The sequence below is a fragment of the Ranitomeya imitator genome, chromosome 5 (assembly GCF_032444005.1).
Source record: "Ranitomeya imitator isolate aRanImi1 chromosome 5, aRanImi1.pri, whole genome shotgun sequence".
Classification (NCBI taxonomy): Eukaryota; Metazoa; Chordata; class Amphibia; order Anura; family Dendrobatidae; genus Ranitomeya; species Ranitomeya imitator.
This window is the reverse complement of record NC_091286.1, coordinates 368,779,096-368,802,150: the sequence shown is the minus strand read 5'-3', so window position 1 is coordinate 368,802,150 and position 23,055 is coordinate 368,779,096. Positions and strand designations below refer to the sequence as shown.

Sequence of the window (23,055 nt, the reverse complement as noted above, 5' to 3'; positions counted from 1 at the left end):
GTTCACATTTGCGTTGTGCGGTGCTGCGTCGGCGACGCAACGCACAACGCATGCAAAATGCAGCTTTTATGTGTTAAAGGGGGGGGTTGGGGGGGCCCACTGAGACTCGTTCGCCCGGGGCCCTCAAAAACCTGGAGCCGGCCCTGCGTAGATCCACTTAGTGCCAATTTAAATCTCCCTTTTTTTGGGGGGAGACTGCAACAAAACTCGGGCCCAGTGTATTACACTACACAATGTAAGTGGCAGAACGTGGCTGGAAGATGTACGACAAACTAACAGAACTGTGACATAGATCCACTTAGCGTCAATTTAAATCTCCCTATTATTTGGGAGAGACTGCAACAAAACTCAGGCCCAGTGTATAAAACTACACAATGTAAGTGGCAGAACATGGCTGGAAGATGTACGACAAACTAACAGAACTGTGACGTAGATCCACTTAGTGCCAATTTCAATCTCCCTCTTTTGGGGGGGAAACTGCAACAAAACTCAGGCCCAGTGTATTACACTACACAATGTAAGTGGCAGAACGTGGCTGGAAGATATATCAAAAAATTCAAGGGCTGTAGTACAATTTCAATCTCCCTACAATGATCTCAGGTCAAGTATGGCAGCAATAAAAAGGACTGTTGCACACAAAAGTGTGGACAAAGAAACGAGAACTGTGCAGAATGGAGCAACAGGACTTTTGCTTTTAAAAAAGCAGTTGGTTTGCACAGCAGTGTACAAACAGCAATGCAGCTATCAGGGAGCCTTATAGGGCAGCCTAATAAGCTGCAGAGCTGATGCTCAAAAAAATAAACTCCACTGTCCCTGCAAAGAAAAGGTGGTGTTGGACAGTGTAAATCGCTACAGCACAAGCAGTTTCGGGGTTAATCTTCCCTCCCTAACTATATCCCTTCTTCTGATGAAGCTGCAGCAACATCTCCCTATGCTAAGATCGGCAGAAGTAAGATGGCGGTCGGCGTGCATGCCCCTTTATAGCCCCTGTGATGCCGCAGAAAGCAAGCCAATCACTGTAATGCCCTTCTCTAAGATGGTGGGGACCGAGACCTATGTCATCACGCTGCCCACACTCTGCATCCTCCTTCATTGGATGAGAAATGGCGCTGAAAGCGTCATTCGGAATGTGACTTTGGCTACAAGATCGGCAACCTCATGGCCGATCCCACACTAGGATTGGGTCGGGTTTCACGAAACCCGACTTTGCCTAAAGTCGGCGATTTTTTAATTTGTCCGTTTCGCTCAACCCTAGTGATCGCAAAATAATAAGTTTTCATGTATCCTTTAATAAGATGTGTAGTAGAGGGGTTACAAGGACACTAAACTTCAGGAGGGCAAATTTCCAACGGATGAGAGAGGATCTTGGTGCAATTAACTGGGACGATATCCCGAGACATAAAAATACACATGGAAAATGGGAGACGTTTATTAGCATCCTGGATAGGACCTGTGCACAGTATATCCTGTACGGGAATAAACATACTAGAAATAGGAGGAAACCAATATGGCTAAATAGAACTGTAAGGAGCGCAATAAGTGACAAAAAGAAAGCATTTAGAGAATTAAAGGAAGTCAGTAGTGATGAGGCATTAAATAAATACAAAAAATTAAATAAATTCTGTAAAAAGCAAATCAAGGCAGCAAAGAATGAGACAGAGAGACTAATTGCCAGAGAGAGTAAAAATAATCCCAAAATATTCTTTAACTATGTAAATAGTAAGAAACTAAGAAATGATAGTGTTGGCCCCCTTAAAAATAGTCTGGGTGAAATGGTGGATGCGGATGAGGAAAAAGCCAATATGCTAAATGACTTTTTTTCTTCAGTATTTACACAAGAAAATCCCATGGCAGACAAAATGACTAGTGATAAAAATTCCCCATTAAATGTCAACTGCTTCACCCAGCAGGAAGTATGGTGGCGTCTAAAAATCGCTAAAATTGACAATTCTCTGGGCCCGGATAGGATACACCCCCGAGTACTGCAGGAATTAAGTACAGTCATTGGTAGACCATTATTTTTAATCTTTAAAGAGTCCATAATAACAGGGTATGTACCACAGGACTGGTGTATAGCAAATGTGGTGCCAATATTCAAAAAGGGGACAAAAAACTGAACTCGGTAATTATAGGCCAGTAAGCTTAACCTCTACTGTGGGTAAAATCCTGGAGGGCATTCTAAGGGATGCTATACTGGAGTATCTGAAGAGGAATAACCTCATGACCCAGTATCAGCACGGGTTTACTAGGGACCGTTCATGTCAGACTAATCTGATCAGCTTCTATGAAGAGGTAAGTTCTGGACTGGACCAAGGAAACCCAGTGGACCTAGTGTATATGGATTTTTCTAAAGCTTTTGATACGGTGCCACACAAAAGGTTGATACATAAAATGAGAATAATGGGGATAGGGGAAAATATGTGTAAGTGGGTTGAGAGCTGGCTCAAGGATAGGAAACAAAGGGTGGTTATTAATTGAGCACACTCGGACTGGGTCGCGGTTAGCAGTGGGGTACCACAGGAATCAGTTTTGGTCCCTCTTCTTTTTAACATATTTATTAATGACCTTGTAGGGGGCATTCAGAGCAGAATTTCATTATTTGCAGTTGACACTAAACTCTGCAGGGTAATCAATACAGAGGAGGACAATTTTATATTACAGGATGATTTATGTAAACTAGAAGCTTGGGCTGATAAATGGCAAATGAGCTTTAATGGGGATAAATGTAAGGTCATGCACTTGGGTAGAAGTAATAAGATGTATACTTATATGCTTAATTCTAAAACTCTGGGCAAAACCATCAATGAAAAAGACCTGGGTGTATGGGTGGATGACAAACTCACATTTAGTGGCCAGTGTCAGGCAGCTGCTACAAAGGCAAATAAAATAATGGGTTGCATTAAAAGAGGCATAGATGCTCATGAGGAGAACATAATTTTACCTCTATACAAGTCACTAGTTCGACCACACTTAGAATACTGTGCACAGTTCTGGTCTCCGGTGTATAAGAAAGATATAGCTGAACTGGAGCAGGTGCAGAGAAGAGCGACCAAGGTTATTAGAGGACTGAGAGGTCTGCAATACCAAGATAGGTTATTACACTTGGGGTTATTTAGTTTGGAAAAACGAAGGCTAAGGGGTGATCTTATTTTAATGTATAAATATATGAGGGGACAGTACAAAGACCTTTCTGATGATCTTTTTAATCATAGACCTGAGACAGGGACAAGGGGGCATCCTCTACGTCTGGAGGAAAGAAGGTTTAAGCATAATAACAGACGAGGGTTCTTTACTGTAAGAGCAGTGAGACTATGGAACTCTCTGCCGTATGATGTTGTAATGAGTGATTCATTAATTAAATTTAAGAGGGGACTGGATACCTTTCTGGAAAAGTATAATGTTACAGGTTGTATACACTAGATTCCTTGATAGGGCGTTGATTCAGGGAACTAGTCTAATTGCCGTATGTGGAGTCGGGAAGGAATTTTTTCCCCAAAGGGGAGCTTACTATTTGCCACATGGTTTTTTTTTTTGCCTTCCTCTGGATCAACATGTTAGGGCATGTTAGGTTAGGCTATGGGTTGAACTAGATGGACTTAAAGTCTTCCTTCAACCTTAATAATAACTAACTATAACTACTGAGAACAATGTCAGAGTATTACTCCACTTTTACTGACTGACAATAAAACATACAAAACCAAAGATAAAAGGTATTTTAAAGGAAAAAATCTTAGGAAACATTCTTTTCTGTATAATAACTTGTATATAAGGCAAATTTATGAAGATAAAAAAAGCCTCCCCCACCCCTTAATAGTCGGGCCATCTCTTGGCGTATTTCTCTGTCGCCTATGACCTTAGTAGATGACATAGTAAAGGGGGAAATAAAACTGCACCCATCAGTTCCTATGACTAAGGGCGCCGTGGTGCGCCAGAAACGCGTCAGGCAGAGAGGGTCTCTCTCTCTCTTTTTTAATATTGTTTTTTAAAATGCTTCAATAAATTTTGGATATTTTACTTACACTGGATGGACGTGCTGGATATTCCCTTTTCCTTTCTTCTGCACCCACCAGTAGTTACTATTAAATGTAATTTTAAAATTTTTCTACCTTATCTGGGCATGTGGTGTGTGCAACATGTATTTGAAATGGGGGCCACATGATGACTCTCTGAAAATTTTTAATGAGTGCCGTATGATGATTCTCTATAAAATTATATAGAGGGCCGTATGATGACCCTCTAAAAATTTGAAATGAGGACAAGAAAAAAAAGAAATCATGAACCATATACCCTTTTTTGGGTGTAAAGGGGTACATAGAAATACACCAGAAAAAAGGAGCATTTGGATTGGCTTCATGTTCCACTGCTATCATCCAGTGGGTTTGAGAAGTCTGGGCAAATCCAGACCTTGTTCATTTTGATAAGATTCAGCCTGTCAGCATTTTCAGTTTACAGGTGGATGCACCTATCAGTTATTATGCCCCTGGTGGCACTAAATACTCGCTTTGAAAAAACGCTAGCAGCAGGGCAGGCCAGCACCTCTATGGCGTAAAGGGACTGTCCTTGCCATGTGTCCAGCTTGGATACCCAATAGTTCTATGGCACAGAGGGATCACGGAGGACGCTTGTACAGTCAGAAAGCACTCTTTCACCATCTTCCAAAACTTTTCCCTCCTGTCAGACTACAACGTGTATCAGGGCCTGGCCGCTTCGAGGGTCTAATGAGACTGTCCCAGATCTTTGATAGTGTTTCCCTGCCTCTAATACATACATTTAGTGCTAATTATTCAAGTAGAGCCTTCTGGTATTGCACCATTATACTAGCCCTCTCCGCTGCAGGAAAGGAGAGATGGAAAGTTCAAATTTTAGCATGGGTCAAGAAGGGTGATCAGTAATCAGTGTTGCCAAAATGCACGTAATGTGAGGGCCATGGGAAAGGTTGCCTTCCTTTCAACAGGCTGGACTTCCCTATCCCTACCTTGAGGATGGCTCTCCATCTCTTTTCATCTTCAACTTATCCACGCTGAAGCTGGTTTGGGTGGTACCCTCTCTTGCACAGGCTGCCATATCTTGTACCTCCTCCCCCTCAGCCTCCTCCTCCTCATTATCACCCAATCCATGCTGAGAAGATGGTGTCCCATGCCCCTCTGCAATGTGGGACAGGAAGCCAAGTCTTGTGGATGAGCATGTTTGTTGTGCTCATGCAGCAGGCACAGTTTCACCTGGTTCATGGCCTCAGCCTCTGCGTGCACCATCAGCAGCAAGTCCACTTCACTGTCCCTTACCACACACCTTGTGAATTTTAAATTAGGTATATAATATATACCTGCAAATTTTCTGGTATAAATAGGGGAAAGAAAATATGTAGCCCTGAAAAGCACTTTTGTGTTGTGTTTGCAGTAGCAGTATACCTATAGAAGAACGGTAAGGCAATAAACTTGGCCTATATGCCTCCAATCCAAAAGTATCCCTCCTCCATTAGCCATCTCTACACTGACTGCATGTAACAATGGTTTTACTAGAGAAGGGACAGTATCTATCCCTGAAAAGTACTTTTGTTTTCAGGTTGAAGCAGCACTATACCTATAGAAGGACTGTAAGGCAATAAACCTTGCTTATAGCATCTAATCCAAAACTATCCCTCCTTCACCAGCTATCCCTACACTGAACACATGTAACAGTGGTTTTACTAGAGAAATGACAGTATATAGCCCTGAAAATAAATTTGTTTTAATGGTGCAGCAGTGATATGCAAGTACTGCAATAGCAATATTAAACACTGCCTACATGCCTGCTTTAAAAAAGCTCTCCCTCATATAACAACTCTCTCTGAATTGCTTCCAAAGGAGTGTGTGCTAAGCATCAAGTAAACAGGTCAATTACCGTGTATGACAGAAAATCCCAACATTTTTATTGGCTGTCTAACACTCGCTCATCAAAATTTAGGATCTCACTATCAGTGTAACACCCTGATGCACATATGGCACTGCTTGCAGGATACTGTGAACAAAGAGAGCATATACAGTATATTAATGTACTTTGGTCACAGGGATGATGATGTCATGCCAGTGCTGCCGACCTGCATGGCCCCTCTCCCTCCTCCTGACAAGACAACCGATATATACACCGCCCCGGCCTCTCTGCAATGTGATCTTCCTCTGCCATAGCTTCCTGCTCCACTGGGCTTGTTGTCTAAACGAGAACCTGTTCCTGAAACCCATGTTGTCTGAACGAGCACCAGTGTCTGTCCTGGCTAGTGTTCCTGAATCTGCACTGTCTCAACCAGAACCAGTGCCAATCATGTCTAGTGATCCAGAATCCGTAGCATCTGTATCGGTTATGATATGGTTAACCCCTTCATGACCCAGCCTATTTTGACCTTAAAGACCTTGCCGTTTTTTGCAATTCTGACCAGTGTCCCTTTATGAGGTAATAACTCAGGAACGCTTCAACGGATCCTAGCGGTTCTGAGACTGTTTTTTCGTGACATATTGGGCTTCATGATAGTGGCAAATTTAGGTCAATAAATTATGCGTTTATTTGTGATAAAAACGGAAATTTGGCAAAAATTTTGGAAATTTCGCAATTTTCACATTTTGAATTTTTATTCTGTTAAACCAGAGAGTTATGTGACACAAAATAGTAAATAAATAACATTTCCCACACGTTTACTTTACATCAGCACAATTTTGGAAACAAAATTTTTTTTTGCTAGGAAGTTATAAGGGTTAAAATTTGACCAGCGATTTCTCATTTTTACAACAAAATTTACAAAACCATTTTTTAGGGACCACCTCACATTTGAAGTCAGTTTGAGGGGTCTATATGGCTGAAAATACCCAAAAGTGACACCATTCTAAAAACTGCACCCCTCAAGGTACTCAAAAACACATTCCAGAAGTTTATTAACCCTTCAGGTGCTTCACAGCAGCAGAAGCAACATGGAAGGAAAAAATGAACATTTAACTTTTTAGTCACAAAAATTATCTTTTAGCAACAATTTTTTTATTTTCCCAATGGTAAAAGGAGAAACTGAACCACGTAAGTTGTTGTCCAATTTGTCCTGAGTACGCTGATACCTCATATGTGGGGGTAAACCACTGTTTGGGCGCACGGCAGGGCTTGGAAGGGAAGGAGCACCATTTGACTTTTTGAATCAAAAATTGGCTCCACTCTTTAGCGGACACCATGTCACGTTTGGAGAGCCCCCGTGTGCCTAAAAATTGGAGCTCCCCCACAAGTGACCCCATTTTGGAAACTAGACGCCACAGGGAACTTATCTAGATGCATAGTGAGCACTTTGAACCCCCAGATGCTTCACAAATTGATCCGTAAAAATGAAAAAGTACTTTTTTTTCACAAAAAAATTCTTTTAGCCTCAATTTTTTCATTTTCACATGGGCAACAGGAAAAAATGGATCCTAAAATTTGTTGGGCAATTTCTCCTGAGTACACTGATACCTCATATGTGGGGGTAAACCACTGTTTGGGCACATGGTAAGGCTCGGAAGGGAAGGAGCGCCATTTGACTTTTTGAATGAAAAATTATCTCCATCGTTAGCGGACACCATGTCGCGTTTGGAGAGCCCCTGTGTGCCTAAACATTGGAGCTCCCCCACAAGTGACCCTATTTTGGAAACTAGACCCCCCAAGGAACTTATTTAGATGCCTAGTGAGCACTTTAAACCCTCAGGTGCTTCACAAATTGATCTGTAAAAATGAAAAAGTACTTTTTTTTCACAAAAAAATTCTTTTCGCCTCAATTTTTTCATTTTCACATGGGCAGTAGGATAAAATGGATCATAAAATTTGTTGGGCAATTACTCCTGAGTACACCGATACCTCATATGTGGGGGTAAACCACTGTTTGGGCACTCGGCAGGGCTCGGAAGGGAAGGCGCGCCATTTGACTTTTTGAATGGAAAATTAGCTCCAATTGTTAGAAGACACCATGTCGCGTTTGGAGAGCCCCTGTGTGCCTAAACATTGGAGCTCCCCCACAAGTGACCCCATTTTGGAAACTAGACCCCCCAAGGAACTTATCTAGATGCATATTGAGCACTTTAAACCCCCAGGTGCTTCACAGAAGTTTATAACGCAGAGCCATGAAAATAAAAAATAATTTTTCTTTCCTCAAAAATGATATTTTAGCCTGGAATGTCCTATTTTGCCAAGGGTAATAGGAGAAATTGGACCCCAAATGTTGTTGTCCAGTTTGTCCTGAGTACGCTGATACCCCATATGTGGGGGTAAACCACTGTTTGGGCGCACGGCAGGGCTCGGAAGGGATGGCACGCCATTTGGCTTTTTAAATGGAAAATTAGCTCCAATCATTAGCGGACACCATGTCACGTTTGGAGAGCCCCTGTGTGCCTAAACATTGGAGATCCCCCAGAAATGACCCCATTTTGGAAACTAGTCCACCAAAGGAACTAATTTAGATGTGTGGTGAGGACTTTGAACCCCCAAGTGCTTCACAGAAGTTTATAACGCAGAGCCATGAAAATAAAAGAAAAAAATATTTTCTCAAAAATGATCTTTTAGCCTGCAATATTTTATTTTCCCAAGGGTATCAGGAGAAATTTGACCCCAAAAGTTGTTGTCCAGTTTCTCCTGAGTACGCCGATACCCCATATGTGGGGGTAAACCACTGTTTGGGCACATGCCGAGGCTCGGAAGTGAAGTAGTGACGTTTTGAAATGCAGACTTTGATGGAATGCTCTGTGGGCGTCACGTTGCGTTTGCAGAGCCCCTGATGTGGCTGAACAGTAGAAACCCCCCACAAGTGACCCCATTTTGGAAACTAGACCCCGAAAGGAACTTATCTAGATGTGTGGTGAGCACTTTGAACCCCCAAGTGCTTCATAGAAGTATATAATGCAGAGCCGTGAAAATAATAAATACGTTTTCTGTCCTCAAAAATAATTATTTAGCCCAGAATTTTTTATTTTCCCAAGGGTTACAGGAGAAATTGGACCCCAGTAATTGTTGCGCAGTTTATCCTGAGTATGCTGGTACCCCATATGTGGGGGTAAACCACTGTTTGGGCACACGTCAGGGCTCGGAATTGAGGGAGCACCATTTGACTTTTTGAATACGAGATTGGCTGGAATCAATGGTGGCGCCATGTTGCGTTTGGAGACCCCTGATGTGCCTAAACAGTGGTAACCCCTCAATTCTACCTCCAACACTAACCCCAACACACCCCTAACCGTAATCCCAACTGTAGCCATAACCCTAATCACAACCCTAACCCCAACACACCCCTAACCACAACCCTAACCCCAACACACCCCTAACCCTAACCACAACCCTAATTCCAACTGTAGCCATAACCCTTATCACAGCCCTAACCCTAACCCTAACCCCAACACATCCCTAACCTTAATCCCAACTGTAGCCATAACCCTAATCACAGCCCTAACCCTAACCCCAACACACCCCTAACCCTAATCTCAACTGTAGCCATAACCCTAATCACAACCCTAACCACAACACACCCCTAACCACAACCCTAATCCCAACCCTAACCCTAAGGCTATGTGCCCACGTTGCGGATTCGTGTGAGATTTTTCAGCATTTTTGAAAAATCCGCGTGTAAAAGGCACTGCGTTTTACCTGCGGATTTTCCGCGGATTTCCAGTGTTTTTTGTGCGGATTTCACCTGCGGATTCCTATTGAGGAACAGGTGTAAAACGCTGCGGAATCCGCACAAAGAATTGACATGCTGCGGAAAATACAACGCAGCGTTCCCGCGCGGTATTTTCCGCACCATGGGCACAGCGGATTTGGTTTCCATATGTTTACATGGTACTGTAAACCTGATGGAACACTGCTGCGAATCCGCAGCGGCCAATCCACTGCGGATCCGCTGCCAAATCCGCACCGTGTGCACATGGCCTAATTCTAAAGGTATTTGCACACGCTGCGGAAAACGCTGCGGATCCGCAGCAGTTTCCCATGAGTTTACAGTTCAATGTAAACCTATGGGAAACAAAAATCGCTGTACACGTGCTGCAGAAAAACTGCACGGAAACGCAGCGGTTTGCATTCCGAAGCATGTCACTTCTTTGTGCAGATTCCGCAGCGGTTTTACAACTGCTCAAATAGAAAATCGCAGTTGTAAAACCGCAGTGAAATGCGCAGAAAAAACGCGGTAAATCCGCCATAAATCCACAGCGGTTTAGCACTGCGGATTCATCAAATCCGCAGCGGAAAAATCCGCAGAGGACCAGAATACGTGTGCACATACCGAAACCCTAACCCTACCCCTACCCCTAACCCTAACCCTAGCCCTAACCCTAGCCCTAACCCTAGCCCTAACCCTACCCCTAGCCCTAACCCTAGCCCTAACCCTACCCCTAGCCCTAACCCTAGCCCTAACCCTAGCCCTAACCCTAACCCTACCCCTAACCCTACCCCTAACCCTAGCCCTAACCCTAACCCTACCCCTAACCCTACCCCTAACCCTAACCCTACCCCTAACCCTATTCTAACATTAGTGGGAAAAAAAAATTCTTTATTTTTTTAATTGTCCCTACCTATGGGGGTGACAAAGGGGGGGGGTCATTTATTATTTTTTTTAATTTTGATCACTGAGATAGATTATATCTCAGTGATCAAAATGCACTTTGGAACGAATCTGCCGGCCGGCAGATTCGGCGGGCGCACTGCGCATGCGCCCGCCATTTTGGAAGATGGCGGCGCCCGGGGAGAAGACGGACGGACCCCGGCAGGATCGGTAAGTATGATAGGGTGGAGGGGGAGCACGGGGGGGGGATCGGAGCATGGGGGGGTGAATCGGAGCGCGGGAGGGGTGGAACGGAGCACGGAGGGGGGTGGATCGGAGTGCAGGGGGGGTGATCGGAGCACGGGGGGGTGATTGAAGCACAGGGGGAGCGGACAAGAGCACGGGGGGAGCGGAGCACAGGACAGAGGGGAGCCGGAGCAGTGTACCGGACAGATCGGGGGGCTGGGGGGGCGATCGGTGGGGTGGGGTGGGGGCACATTAATGTTTCCAGCCATGGCCAATGATATTGCAGCATCGGCCATGGCTGGATTGTAATATTTCACCTGTTATAATAGGTGAAATATTACAAATCGCTCTGATTGGCAGTTTCACTTTCAACAGCCAATCAGAGCGATCGTAGCCACGAGGGGGTGAAGCCACCCCCCCTGGCTAAACTACCACTCCCCCTGTCCCTGCAGATCGGGTGAAATGGGAGTTAACCCTTTCACCCGGCCTGCAGGGACGCGATCTTTCCATGACGCCACATAGGCGTCATGGTTCGGATTGGCACCGACTTTCATGACGCCTACGTGGCGTCAAAGGTCGGGAAGGGGTTAAAGCAGTTTCCAAATCATGTTCTGCCATTGACTTAGAGTCCATGTTCATGTTTGCGATCCTGACCCTTGGGGAATGCCCAGGAGTGGTCTCTGACTGCTACATGCAGCTCAAGCTTAAGTCCACTATCAGGAACTATAGCAAAGACCATGTAGCCACACCTCTTCTAGGTAAGCCCAGCTCATGGCATAGAGGATTTATGATCCATGTGTATGACAGTTTGCTTGGGCCATGGACTTCGTTGATCTCAATGCCCTTCCACACTCGGAGTTGTATCAAGAGATGTCCCGCCAATTAAATCAGTAGGAACAAATTCTGTCCTATATGTGAACAGTAAAGAAAAATGCAGCAATCCTATTTCCCAACCAAATAATATATAAAAAATGTAATATCCAATAAATTGTTTGAGAAAATCAACAGAGAAAAAAGTGACTGCTACAAAAAAATGAATGGCAGACCATTCGAAACATTACAAAAGCAGAAAACCCAAAATTGGATATCAAGCAAATATCATATTTATGTATAATAAATAAGGCCAAAGAGTATTAAAATGTAAAATGCCTTTATTAAATTTTATCTGGCAAAAAATGACACTATATTATATAGTTTCATTTTTTGCCAGATAAAATTTAATAAAGGCATTTTACATTTTAATACGCTTTGGCCTTATTTATTAAACACAAATATGATATTTGCTTGATATCCAATTTTGGGTTTTCTGCTTTTCTATTTGTGGACAGTGAATACCCGTTAGGAAGCTCTAACATCAGCTGCTTCATCCACTCGTGCCCAAGTATCAGTAACTACGGCTGTGACTTCTCATCTTGCAAATTATGTACCTGGAGCTAATCCTTTGTCTGTCTGCTCCGCAACATTACAACGGGAATTTTTAGCAGTATCATGATTTCCTAAATCATTGCGCACTGCACTATGAAGTATTGTCCCCTCAGTTTCCCTCTGATTGGGCTAAAGTGGGATTACTAATGCCCCACCTAGCAGGAGATGACCTAGCATGGCTCAGCTACTTGTGGGAGACAGGGAACACTGTAACCTCGGATCTTCAAGCCTTTTTAGTGGCCTTCGATAAGGTCTTCAATGAGTTGAGCCATGTGTCTTCTGCTGCATTTTATCTTCTCAGACTCTGTCAGGGAGGATCTGTCCATAAGCTAGTCTGCCATGTAGTTCTGCACCCTGTCTTCCGAACTTGGTTGGAATGATGAAGGTTTGGTAGCTGCCTTCTGGTAGGGTTCATCTGGAAGTATTAGGGACGAGTTGGCTCATCGAGACCTTCCTGATATTGTAGACTACTTGATTTCCCTGGCAATCCGGATTGATCTCAGTTTTCAGGATTAGACCAAAGAGGTGATGTGTGAAAGAAAGCCATCACATTTGGCTGCATCCTTTCAGAGGCTGCTCATTCCCCACCCTTCTGAGACAGCTGTCTTTTCTGAACCCACGCAGGTCGACCATGTTAGGCTGGCTGATCAGCAGCCGGTACACCGTTGTGCCAAGGAATTGTGCTACTGTTGTGATAGCATGGAACATTTAATTTGATTTTGTCCTGAGAAGTCTCAAAAGCTCCAAAGCCTAGGACCTGTGGAGAGGCTACCCTAGGCAAGAGTAATATCTCTCCCTCGTTGACTTTGACTGTATCATGTAGAGACTCCCAGTTCTTTGAGACAGCCTATCTCGACTCTATAGTAGAGCAGTATCAGATTCACGTCCATCACCTCCAGCATCCTTAGATGGTTTCGTCAGTACAGGGAAGGGCCCTATCCGAAGGCATTCAAGTGGCTACTGAACATGTAGTGCCCTGGACAGGAATGTTGCATACGGAGAACGTTGTTTCTTTGTTCTGTCTCATTTATTTCATCCACTTCTCTTTAATGTTCCGTGGTTATGAACTCATGAGCCCATTCTGGACTGGAGATTTAGTGAGGTGCCTTTTTGGGGACAGTTATGTCATGAGAGGTGGTCTCTGTACGTCCAGCCAGCGATGCCATCTTTACTGCCAGGTCTGTCATCATCAGACTGGTCATGCGAAGATGTTACCATCACACAGTCTGGGCAAATGTTTCATAGACTTGCTTCCGGGATCCCCAACCACTTGAGGACCTCTCGTCCTAGATACCAGTTTGAAGATGAACCCATAGGTGGTATCTACATTTCTCAAGTGGCTGGCTGACGAGAATGTCAAGGCGAAAGCACTTTTCATGTCTTTCCTTTCCTCCTACCAAGAGGAAGACCAGGAGGAAAAAACACAACTTGTATTCGATTCTTGAAAGATGGTGGCTGGTATTGCCTGGCAACATGAAACTTTGCAGTTTAAATATCCTGGAACTATGCCCGCTTTGGTCTGCTCTGAGGATGTCATGGTTGTAAGAAGTGTCCTGGCCATGAGGAAGGTGAAAGATAAAACCTTTCTTCTAGTGAACTGGAGAGAAGAGAAGGTCGTGGAAGTCCAAGGAGAATAATCATACCCCACTTCTTCTGCAGAGATTCAGTGCAGGCTTGAAGAAGAGGGGGCATAAGGGAGGGGGTATTGAAACGCTCATGTCCCTGCATGGTCCCTCTCACTCCTCCTGGCAGGGATGCCGACATACTCACTGCTCCAGCCACTATGTCATTTGTTTTTCCTCCACACTGGCTTCCTACTCCCTTGGGCCTGTGCACTTTGGACATGCTCCCAGCTAGTAGCTGGGAGGTATCAGATATATAAAGCACCTTCAACAGTTGGATGGTGCCTGAGCAACCCCTGTAGTTCCCCTTCTTATTGTGTGTGCAACTAGTGTGTTGACAGGTCCCTGTCCTTGATTCCCTTGTTGTCTGAACCTGAAACCCGTGTTGTGTGAACCAGAACCTGTTCCTGAAACCTGTGTTGTGTGACAGATGACCTATGCCTATTAATTTACAGTAGATGGGTTTATTTTGTGCTTAATTTGTATTTCTTTATAATAGTACTGTCAACTGAATGGAGCTTGTAATTTTCTATCAATTTATGGTTCTAATCTAGGGTGAATTTTTATTACGTTTCTTGGAGACCTTCACAACGCCTTATCTAAATCTCGATATCTTCGCATAATTTGGTCAACATTGTGCAGTTAATTCTTGCTATGATCTTTTCTGTTTATGAAATAAAAAATGAGATGATAGAACTGACAAAAAGAAAAAAGAACACTGTGTCTACTTCACCATATTTTTTTCTTAGCCTGCAGTCATTTGACAATTCACATTTTAAAAAGGTTCCTTTCAACTTCCTCAAAAACATTTCTTAACATTGTCACCCTTTTCCTGCAACATGACTTTTTATTTTACTGCCTTATACATCTACATGGCATGAATATGTCCATTAACTAGCCATTTCCATTTTTGAAAGAATAACCAAGTTCATCACATAAGAATTAATTTCTTTTTAGTATTTTGCAAACTAATAAATCCCATATCCTCAAATAATATTACTACATTTATCTATCTATATTGTTATCCTTCCAAAAACTGACACCAAAGGCAGCACAATCTAAGAATACTAAACTTTTTTAACCTTTTAAGGGCCCAGAATTTTTTTCTTTGTGTTTTTATTTTTTTTGTTCCCCTTGTTTCAGGAACCATATTTATTTTTATTTTCCTTGAACATAGCAATATATGGGCTTGTTTTGTGGCGGAATGTGTTTTAATTTTTAATTTCACAGACGTATCCAGGACATGAGCTACAAGTGTCCTATTCCTTGAGTCAAGCCACTCATGACCAATAGACGACAGAAGTGTCTTACCTGGGCCAAGGAGAAAAAGGACTAGACTTTTGCTCAGTGGTCCATGGTGTTGTTTTCAGATGAATATAAATTTTACATTTCATTTGGAAATCAAGGTCCCAGAGTCTGGAGGAAGATTGGAGAGGCACACAGTCCAAGCTGCTTGAGGTCGAGTGTGAAGTTTCCACCATCAGTGATGGTTCGGAGCCAGGTCATCTGCCGGTGTAGGTCCACTGTGTTTTATCAAGACCAAAGTCAGCGCAACCGTCTACCAGGAAATTTTAGAGCATTAATCTGCCGACAAGCTTTTTGGAGATGGAAATGTAATTCTCCAGCAGGACTTGGCACCTGTCCACACTGCCAAAAGTACCAATACCTGGTTTAAAAACAACAGTATCACTGTGCTTGACTAGCCAGGAAACTCGCCTGACCTTAACCCCATAGAGAATCTAAGGGGTATTGTCAAGAGGAAGATGAGAGACACCAGACCCAACAATGCATATGAGCTGAAGGCTCCTATCAAAGCAGCCTGGGCTTCCACAACACAAACAAATATTTATAATGTGGCTATGTAATTGATGAAGAATGAGAACCTACAGAAAAACAATACATAGACTATTTGATAATACAAATATGTAGATCTTTATTAAGTCAATACAATTACAAGAAAGTTAAAAAGCAGGGAACAAAAGGGCAAGAGACACAGCAGAATGAGATGGCAAAGTAATATGGCTCATACATGAAGAGTTAATAGTATCCAAACAGGAAGAATGACATATGATGTGTGCCAAGTAAATAGTTACAGCAAATGAATACCTAGGGTATTAATATCAAAATATCAAAGCAAGTCCAAAAGTGGAAAAGGTGGTAATGGAGAGTCACACCAAAATGATGAAGGCTTTGCGCTGAAATCGTACGTTGTGGGCTTGCGGCATTCTAGCAGGAGTAGACATCATGGAGACATCATGAATGACCTGACCTGACTATCTATCACTGAAGTGGGACAGCCTAAATGCACTGTCAGTCTGTGTGGTTTGCTCAAGTAGGATTTAGCTGTGGGTTTAAAGATCTATCACCCCGGAATGGTTCCTAGTTCAAACCAATGGGAGTCTATTAGCTCGGTCCATTATGGCTGTGAAAGAAACCAGAATTCTGGTTAATGGAGAAGATCGAAGATCTGAATTGGAGGACCGTTTACATGGTAGCCTCTGAGGTGTCGTCTGAGAGTTCAGCTATGTATGTAAGACTTAATGAAACTAACCTTCAGAAGGAGTGGGACTAATGGGACTAATGAACTGTGGCAAGTGATGGGATATTCAAACACATAGTGTAAAGAAGAAAGAGTAAAACTCTTGAAGATGAAGGTTGGTTAAAGAGTAAAAAGATACTTGAGGTAAGAGTTGGAATAAAAATAGTGGGTGAAGCTAGGACCCTTGAGATTAGACTTTAGAAGGGAATCCTATAATATACTGTAAATGTCAAGTGAAATGTTGTAGAAAAGAAAAATGATCCTAAAGACTGCTTGAGATAAAGTAGAGAGCTTTAAAAATAGAGACTTCTCAAGGAGAGCAATAGCTACGTGAGATCTAGTGATATAATAAGTTTTATATAGGGATAGCATTTTCAAGTGTTAAATTACTGATCTGAGTCTTTACCAGTCAGAGTCCTTTATTGTCTCAAAATGGAGAGCTTGTATCTACCCCTCAGGTTCCAATGATTTTATTTATTTATTTATTTTAATTCCAGCATGTCCAACTTACATTTCTCCATAAATTAGCAAGGTATTTTTTAACTTTTAAATCTCCTACATTTCACTCAAACTGAATCCCTGTAGATGAATATAGAGTGAAAAATATTCTATGCATATAATAAACGTATTTAACATTGCTGGGATTTAGTCATATATTTGTAGCACAAACAATGTATAATTAATATATACTTTGTTTCATGGTTATGGATCTGTTTATGACATCAGTGAAGCAAGGAATGCTCTAGTCAAGTACATTTTGAATTCATGGAACAAAAAGTCTTTGAAGTTTGCCACATTTTTCCAAGCAGGGATTAAACATATCCTTATGTGTCTGCTAACCATACCAACAAAGCATAAACACAATTTTTTTGTTAAGCAGTACAAGTTCTGGAAAGTTTGTACTAAATCTAAAGATTGGAACAGAATTTCATAATATTTGATCTTAGATAATAATAATACTTTTCACTGTAGTGTGTCTTTATTTTGGTTGATAACAGGCACAGTCTTTTAAAATTTTCAGCACTTTAAGTGTTGAATAAAACGTTTGCTATGTTTTCTTTATGAATTAATTTAGTTACAACATTTCTCACATAAGCTGAAACTAATTAATATAAATTCAAGCTAAGGCAGAGCTCCCTAAATCATCTCTGTATGTATGTGTCAGTTACCTGGTCATCATCTTTATTGTTCACTTTAATATTTAGGGCTGTAGTGACCATCAATCTGTCATTTTTATCTGTATATTTGTAAGAAAAAAATACAAACTTTCTATAAGAAGGGTTTAAAAATAACATTACATTTTTGTGGTGCACTAATGAACAGAAAGTAGTGTAGAATAATATTGTAAAAGTACATTTTTCAGAAATAATGTCTATATTTAAAAAGAACCTATTAGCAGGATTCTGCACAGTAACCTACAGACAGTGACAAGTCGGCACCGTTATACTGATTAGAATGATACCTTGGTTGATGAAATCCGTCTTGACGCATTGACCTCTTTGGGTATGCTTACATACAACATACAACCTTGTCAAGCACAGCTGCAATGATACATATTATATTAAATTTGTCTAAACCTCATAATATCAGCAGCATTGGCTGACATCCAATTTGTATTTGGGGTTCCCAACGTATCCCAGACAGCTGATGTTAAGAGAGTTTGCACTGTTGGAATTCAGTTGACCTTTTTTTTCCCAAGAGATACATATAAGCCGCTTCTAGAAGAGTTTGGTAGCAGCTTATGCCACATTCTCCCAACTAAAAAAAAATCATGTCCAAACCTGATGATTTTGGCAGCTGTAGCCAACATCCATTGTGTATGAGCATCTCCCAACTATCCAGGTACAAATTATATTAACAGAGTTTGGACAGTTGGAATTCAGTCATCCAGTCCTTTAGTTTTCCTATGAAAGGAAATTAATCCTGCAATGTCATGTGGATAAAAGATATTTGACTTTATTGACTACATCTGTTAAAATCCAGAAGACCAGTAAAAGAAATGTTTCTAGCCCATTAAAATTTTCTAAGCATGTAGTGAATTTCACAATTATATAATTTATGGTTTAAAGCAACCAATAAATAAAAGTGCACAAAAATAATACAAAAATCTCATGAGGTTATAGAAACACTAGGGAATTACATACACATAAGTAGCTTCCAGAACAGTTTGTCGCTCTACCAATTGACAATATGTTAATGTCGACTATTTATATGTATAGGGGAGTTGGGAGAGATAGTTGTTGTTCGAAAGGGTTTTTTCAGACTATATATTATTTATCCTATAGATTCCTTTAGAATTGAGGAAGGTTTACAGCAATAGCCTCAGCCTCTATTGGGATAGAATTCAAGCTTCATATCACCAGACCAGAAACGCTCAGAAGATGAAGCAGCTAAGATGTAAACATTGATAAGTGCTCCCTAATGTAGCTAAAGTAATGGCAGCCAAGTAAGCAATGGTAAAAAATGAACAGAAAAACAAATTAGTTATAAATAGACATCATTTATAAATTTCATTTTATGCTACTGCAATTTCGACCTTTGGACATAAATGTATTGACATCCTTATGACATTGAATTCTACCTGCTACTATTAAAGGTCTAAACCTTTGCATGTTCAGTGTTGTATATAGAAACTGGAGAGACAATGCATTCATTTCTGAAGTTCCTTTTCATTTGTCTTGTTCTTGTTAATTTGTAGAGATGCCACTTTACATAATGTTCAAATTAACACGAGAAAGAAAAATATGCTAACTGTAGATTACAATTTCATTTATCTGAAATAGTATAATGCTTTGCATCTGTATGGCGAAAAATACTCATGTATTATAAATGCTAGTCACAAAATATTCATCACCCTTGTACTCACCACTTCTTGATATAATGTGAGCAGTATCTGCTCTGGGATGTCTGGTTGAAAATATACATGTACAAGTTTATGAATTATGCCAGGAATCAGGATGATGTTAAGAAAGGCCAAGTCTCTTGGTTAACGTGAAAAACGATGCAAGACTGCAAGGATTTTTTGTGTGTAACCGGGGTCGACCTACGGTACTATATATTTTTTTATGTTTCTTTTATACATGAAAATGTTTACATAAAATATTATTTGACTTTATATGTTTTATATGGTACATATAGAGACAAAAGGCTACAATTGATGTTACATTGTTATATGTTATAGCGATGTGATCACTAATAGTAAAAGATGCTTATTACAGTAACTATCTAATAATCTGCTAATCTTGAGACCAGATTATTTCAGTAGCAGATTTCAGAATATAGGCTCAGTTACACAAAAAAGTATTCATTCAGTATGTTCTGAATACTGTGAATGTCAGGGGTACATGGGATATTCTTGTGCATCTCTGACCTTGTTCTGATGCTCCCACACAGGCAAACATCATATTTTTGTATTAGAGAAGTTCCCATGCTCTATGAGTAAAGAATAGTATCCCACTCTGCCAATTACAATTTATTTCTATATTATCGTAATTGCAATTGCGTCAGTCTATGACATATTTTAAGATATTTCGGCTTGGATGACATGAAGCTTCAATCCAGAATGCAAATAATAATGGAAAAGAAAATAATATATTTTTACTTTCTATTTTAACTTGGTTTTTTCAGCCTCATGTAATCTGAAACAAAATAAAAAGAAAAAAATGAAGCCATCTTATTTTTTTTAAGATAAATGTTTTATTTCAAAATGTTTACTGAGACTTGCTACCTACCTGCCTCTTGCGTCTGGCACCATTCTTCACCGACATAGAGGGTTCACAGACAGCTCCTGCCGGCAATTCATCTGCCTCTATTGAAACCCTGCTTTGTTGAAGGGGTATGTCTGTGAATGTCATGCTGTAGGTGACAGACTAATTTGGCAGTGGGGATCCGGCTGTCAATCAGAATGACATCAACAGTCTCTCCATGTCAACAGAGCAAGAAACTGCAGCTCTGTCAAAGTGACGTTAGCAAAGGCAGCTGAATCGTTGGCAGGAGCGGTCTGCGACCTCTCTGTGCCAGTGAAAAATGGCGCTAGGAACAACAGGCAGGCAGGTAGCACTACCTACTTGTTAGTGATTAGGCACTAATTTTTTTTGCAAAGTCTAGAATACCACCTTTATTTTAATTTGATTTCTCCATACTATTTTATGCTCATACAATGTCACTATTTTTGTTTAAGGGCCTCCAAATACAAGGAAATCCTTTCAGCAAGTGTTTAGTTCTACATTCAATTCTCCAAATTTCTCTGCAGCGCCCTAGCAGGGAAAATTAAGAATTACACACGAACCATAGAAGTCAACTGGCCCTCCATGGAAGCTTTTCTCCACTCTGGATAACGGATAAGCATCTTGAAAGAAGGACCTTCTTATTGTAGTTAATATGATCTTTAGAACAAAAGGCAAATTTTGATTTACCAATACTCCAGAATTCCACATTTTGGCCGCCTCACCTCTAAATTGCATATGTCCAGGTCACTGTTACATTTTGCATTTCAAAGTGCGGCTATTTTTTCGTAGCACTGCTCCACTTGAGGCAGCTCACATAGCTTAATTACTTTAATTCCCCTACAGGCACCATGCTAAGAATAGGACTTAGCAGTAAAATGCTTATGATCCAAGATTATAGACATTTTGCAGAAAATATAGAAATAAGTACTATTTAAAGGAAGTGCTGGTTGGATTTTATATTTTCTATAAAATTACAGTTCAGGTGACGGGTCCTTTCCTTTATTTTTTTCTGTATTTGAGAATTATGGGAATCCTAACCGTGCCACACCACTGCAGTTAAAATGATGTCTCTTCCATCTGTACCCAAGCTTATGAATAAGTTATCAGTGTTAAGACCGGTGTGCTTTCTAGGGGATGCTGTATATCCCAGGACAGTTTTATTAAGGAAGTCTCTCTGGCTAATCATAAAGGGCTGTACAATTTGTCATCACAAAATAAATTAAAACCTAAAAACTATTTATAATGCTTGTTTTGCATGTAAGTTGTACAACATTTTAAAGTATGTAGTAAATGCATGTTATGTCAGCTAGAGAACTGTTATTTTCAAATTATTAATTTTTTTTAAAATGCTATACACTTGCTTCTTGTACAACATCAAAATACCAAAATATAAAAAAAATCTAAATAAACTACAATATTTCTTAGCTTGCACACTAGTTAAAAATGGAGAAAAGGAAAAAGACAAGCTCACCAGCACTAATAAATGATGTAATCCGTCTTGTGTTTGCCAAATGGAAGGTGCCATATTCAGCTGGCAGGAACACCACAAACGGGTACGTAGAAGGAATTTTAGCACATCCATCCTTTAAAAAAAAATATTCCACTTTACTAGTGGTCCATTAGAATCCAAAAAGAGACAGGAAATAGAACAAGAAACATTAATAGTGAATGCGCTTCTGGCAGAAAACCGCCCTTAGTCATATGATTATGGGCGGTTTACAGACAGAAACACATTAGTTTTAAACATTTCTTGTTCTATTTCTTTTTTCTGGGATTTCAATGGACCACTAATAAAGGAGAACATTTTTCATCAATGTATTGATGTGCTACAATTCCTTCTACTTATTACCAACTGGTATTAAAATCATTGAATATTCTTAAAAATATATTTCATTTAAAGGGAATCTGTCATCAGGTTTTTGATGCCTTATTTGAGAGCAGTATAATGTAAGAAATGAGGCCCTGATTCCAACGATGTATTACTTAATTTACTGGATGCAGCAGTTGTGACACTGTCAGAGTTTTTAGTTGTAGCATGTAGCCAAGCTCACCAAGCAACAACGCTAACTCCACAGGTTACTGTGTGCATTGCCTATTGATAATGAGCTGCTTATCAGAGGAGGGGCCAGGGTCGGACCAGGGCTCATGTGACCATCAGTCCAGGTAGTGATATGTTCCAGGAGAAAAACCCTCATTGTATGGAAACAACAGCATATAACAGTGGTCCCCAACTCCAGGCCTCGAGGGCCGCCAACAGTGCAGGTTTTCAGGATTTCCTTAGTATTGCACAGGGGTTGGAATCATCACCTGTGCAGATGATCACATTACCACCGATGCAATACTAAAGAAATCCTGAAAACCTGCACTGTTGGCGGCCCTCGAGGCCTGGAGTTGGGGACCCCTGGCATATAACATAGTAAGTGACAAAGCTACCTCACACTGCCCTCAGACTGCATAGCAAAAACCTGTTTACAGATTCCCTTTATTTGTACATAAAACTTAGAAAACTTTATTAATATAGTAGTAAACACTTTAAAATTTAAAATATTGGAAAAATAGATTTATCTTTCTTTCATGGTGTAACTTACAAAATAAACTGCAGTATGGGCTTGTAAGTGTATACGACTTTAGTAACCTTCAAATTTTTTTCAACAGGGAGAAAGAGGTTTTGAAGGCGACCCTGGCACAAAAGGTCCCAAGGTAAGAAAATGGCAGATTCATATCCAAGACTAAAATTGTTGATATTATGAATACATGATATTACTTTATACATGCTATTAAAAACTACACATTAGCAAATCCTTCTCAATATTAATTTGTCAACTTTGAAATCTAATTAACTTGCCGAAAATTAAATGTACTCCAACTGCTCTGAAAAGGCATGTGTACCACTGTAGACTGTGTTCAACCCACTTCAAGCTATTTAACACAAATACAACCTTACTAATGTCAAAGTGATTATTTACAACATATATGGTGTAAGAAAGC

At 40.8% G+C, this 23,055-nt stretch overlaps 1 protein-coding gene across 1 annotated transcript in view; it reads left to right on the top strand.

Moving 5' to 3' along the window:
* Positions 1 to 23,055, top strand: part of COL19A1 (collagen type XIX alpha 1 chain) — a 1,728,692-nt gene that overhangs the window by 478,974 nt on the left and 1,226,663 nt on the right. Inside the window, exon 11 of the mRNA XM_069726653.1 lies at positions 22,723 to 22,767. Within this exon, the coding sequence (XP_069582754.1) occupies positions 22,723 to 22,767 (45 nt within the window). The remainder of the gene's footprint in view (positions 1 to 22,722; positions 22,768 to 23,055) is intronic.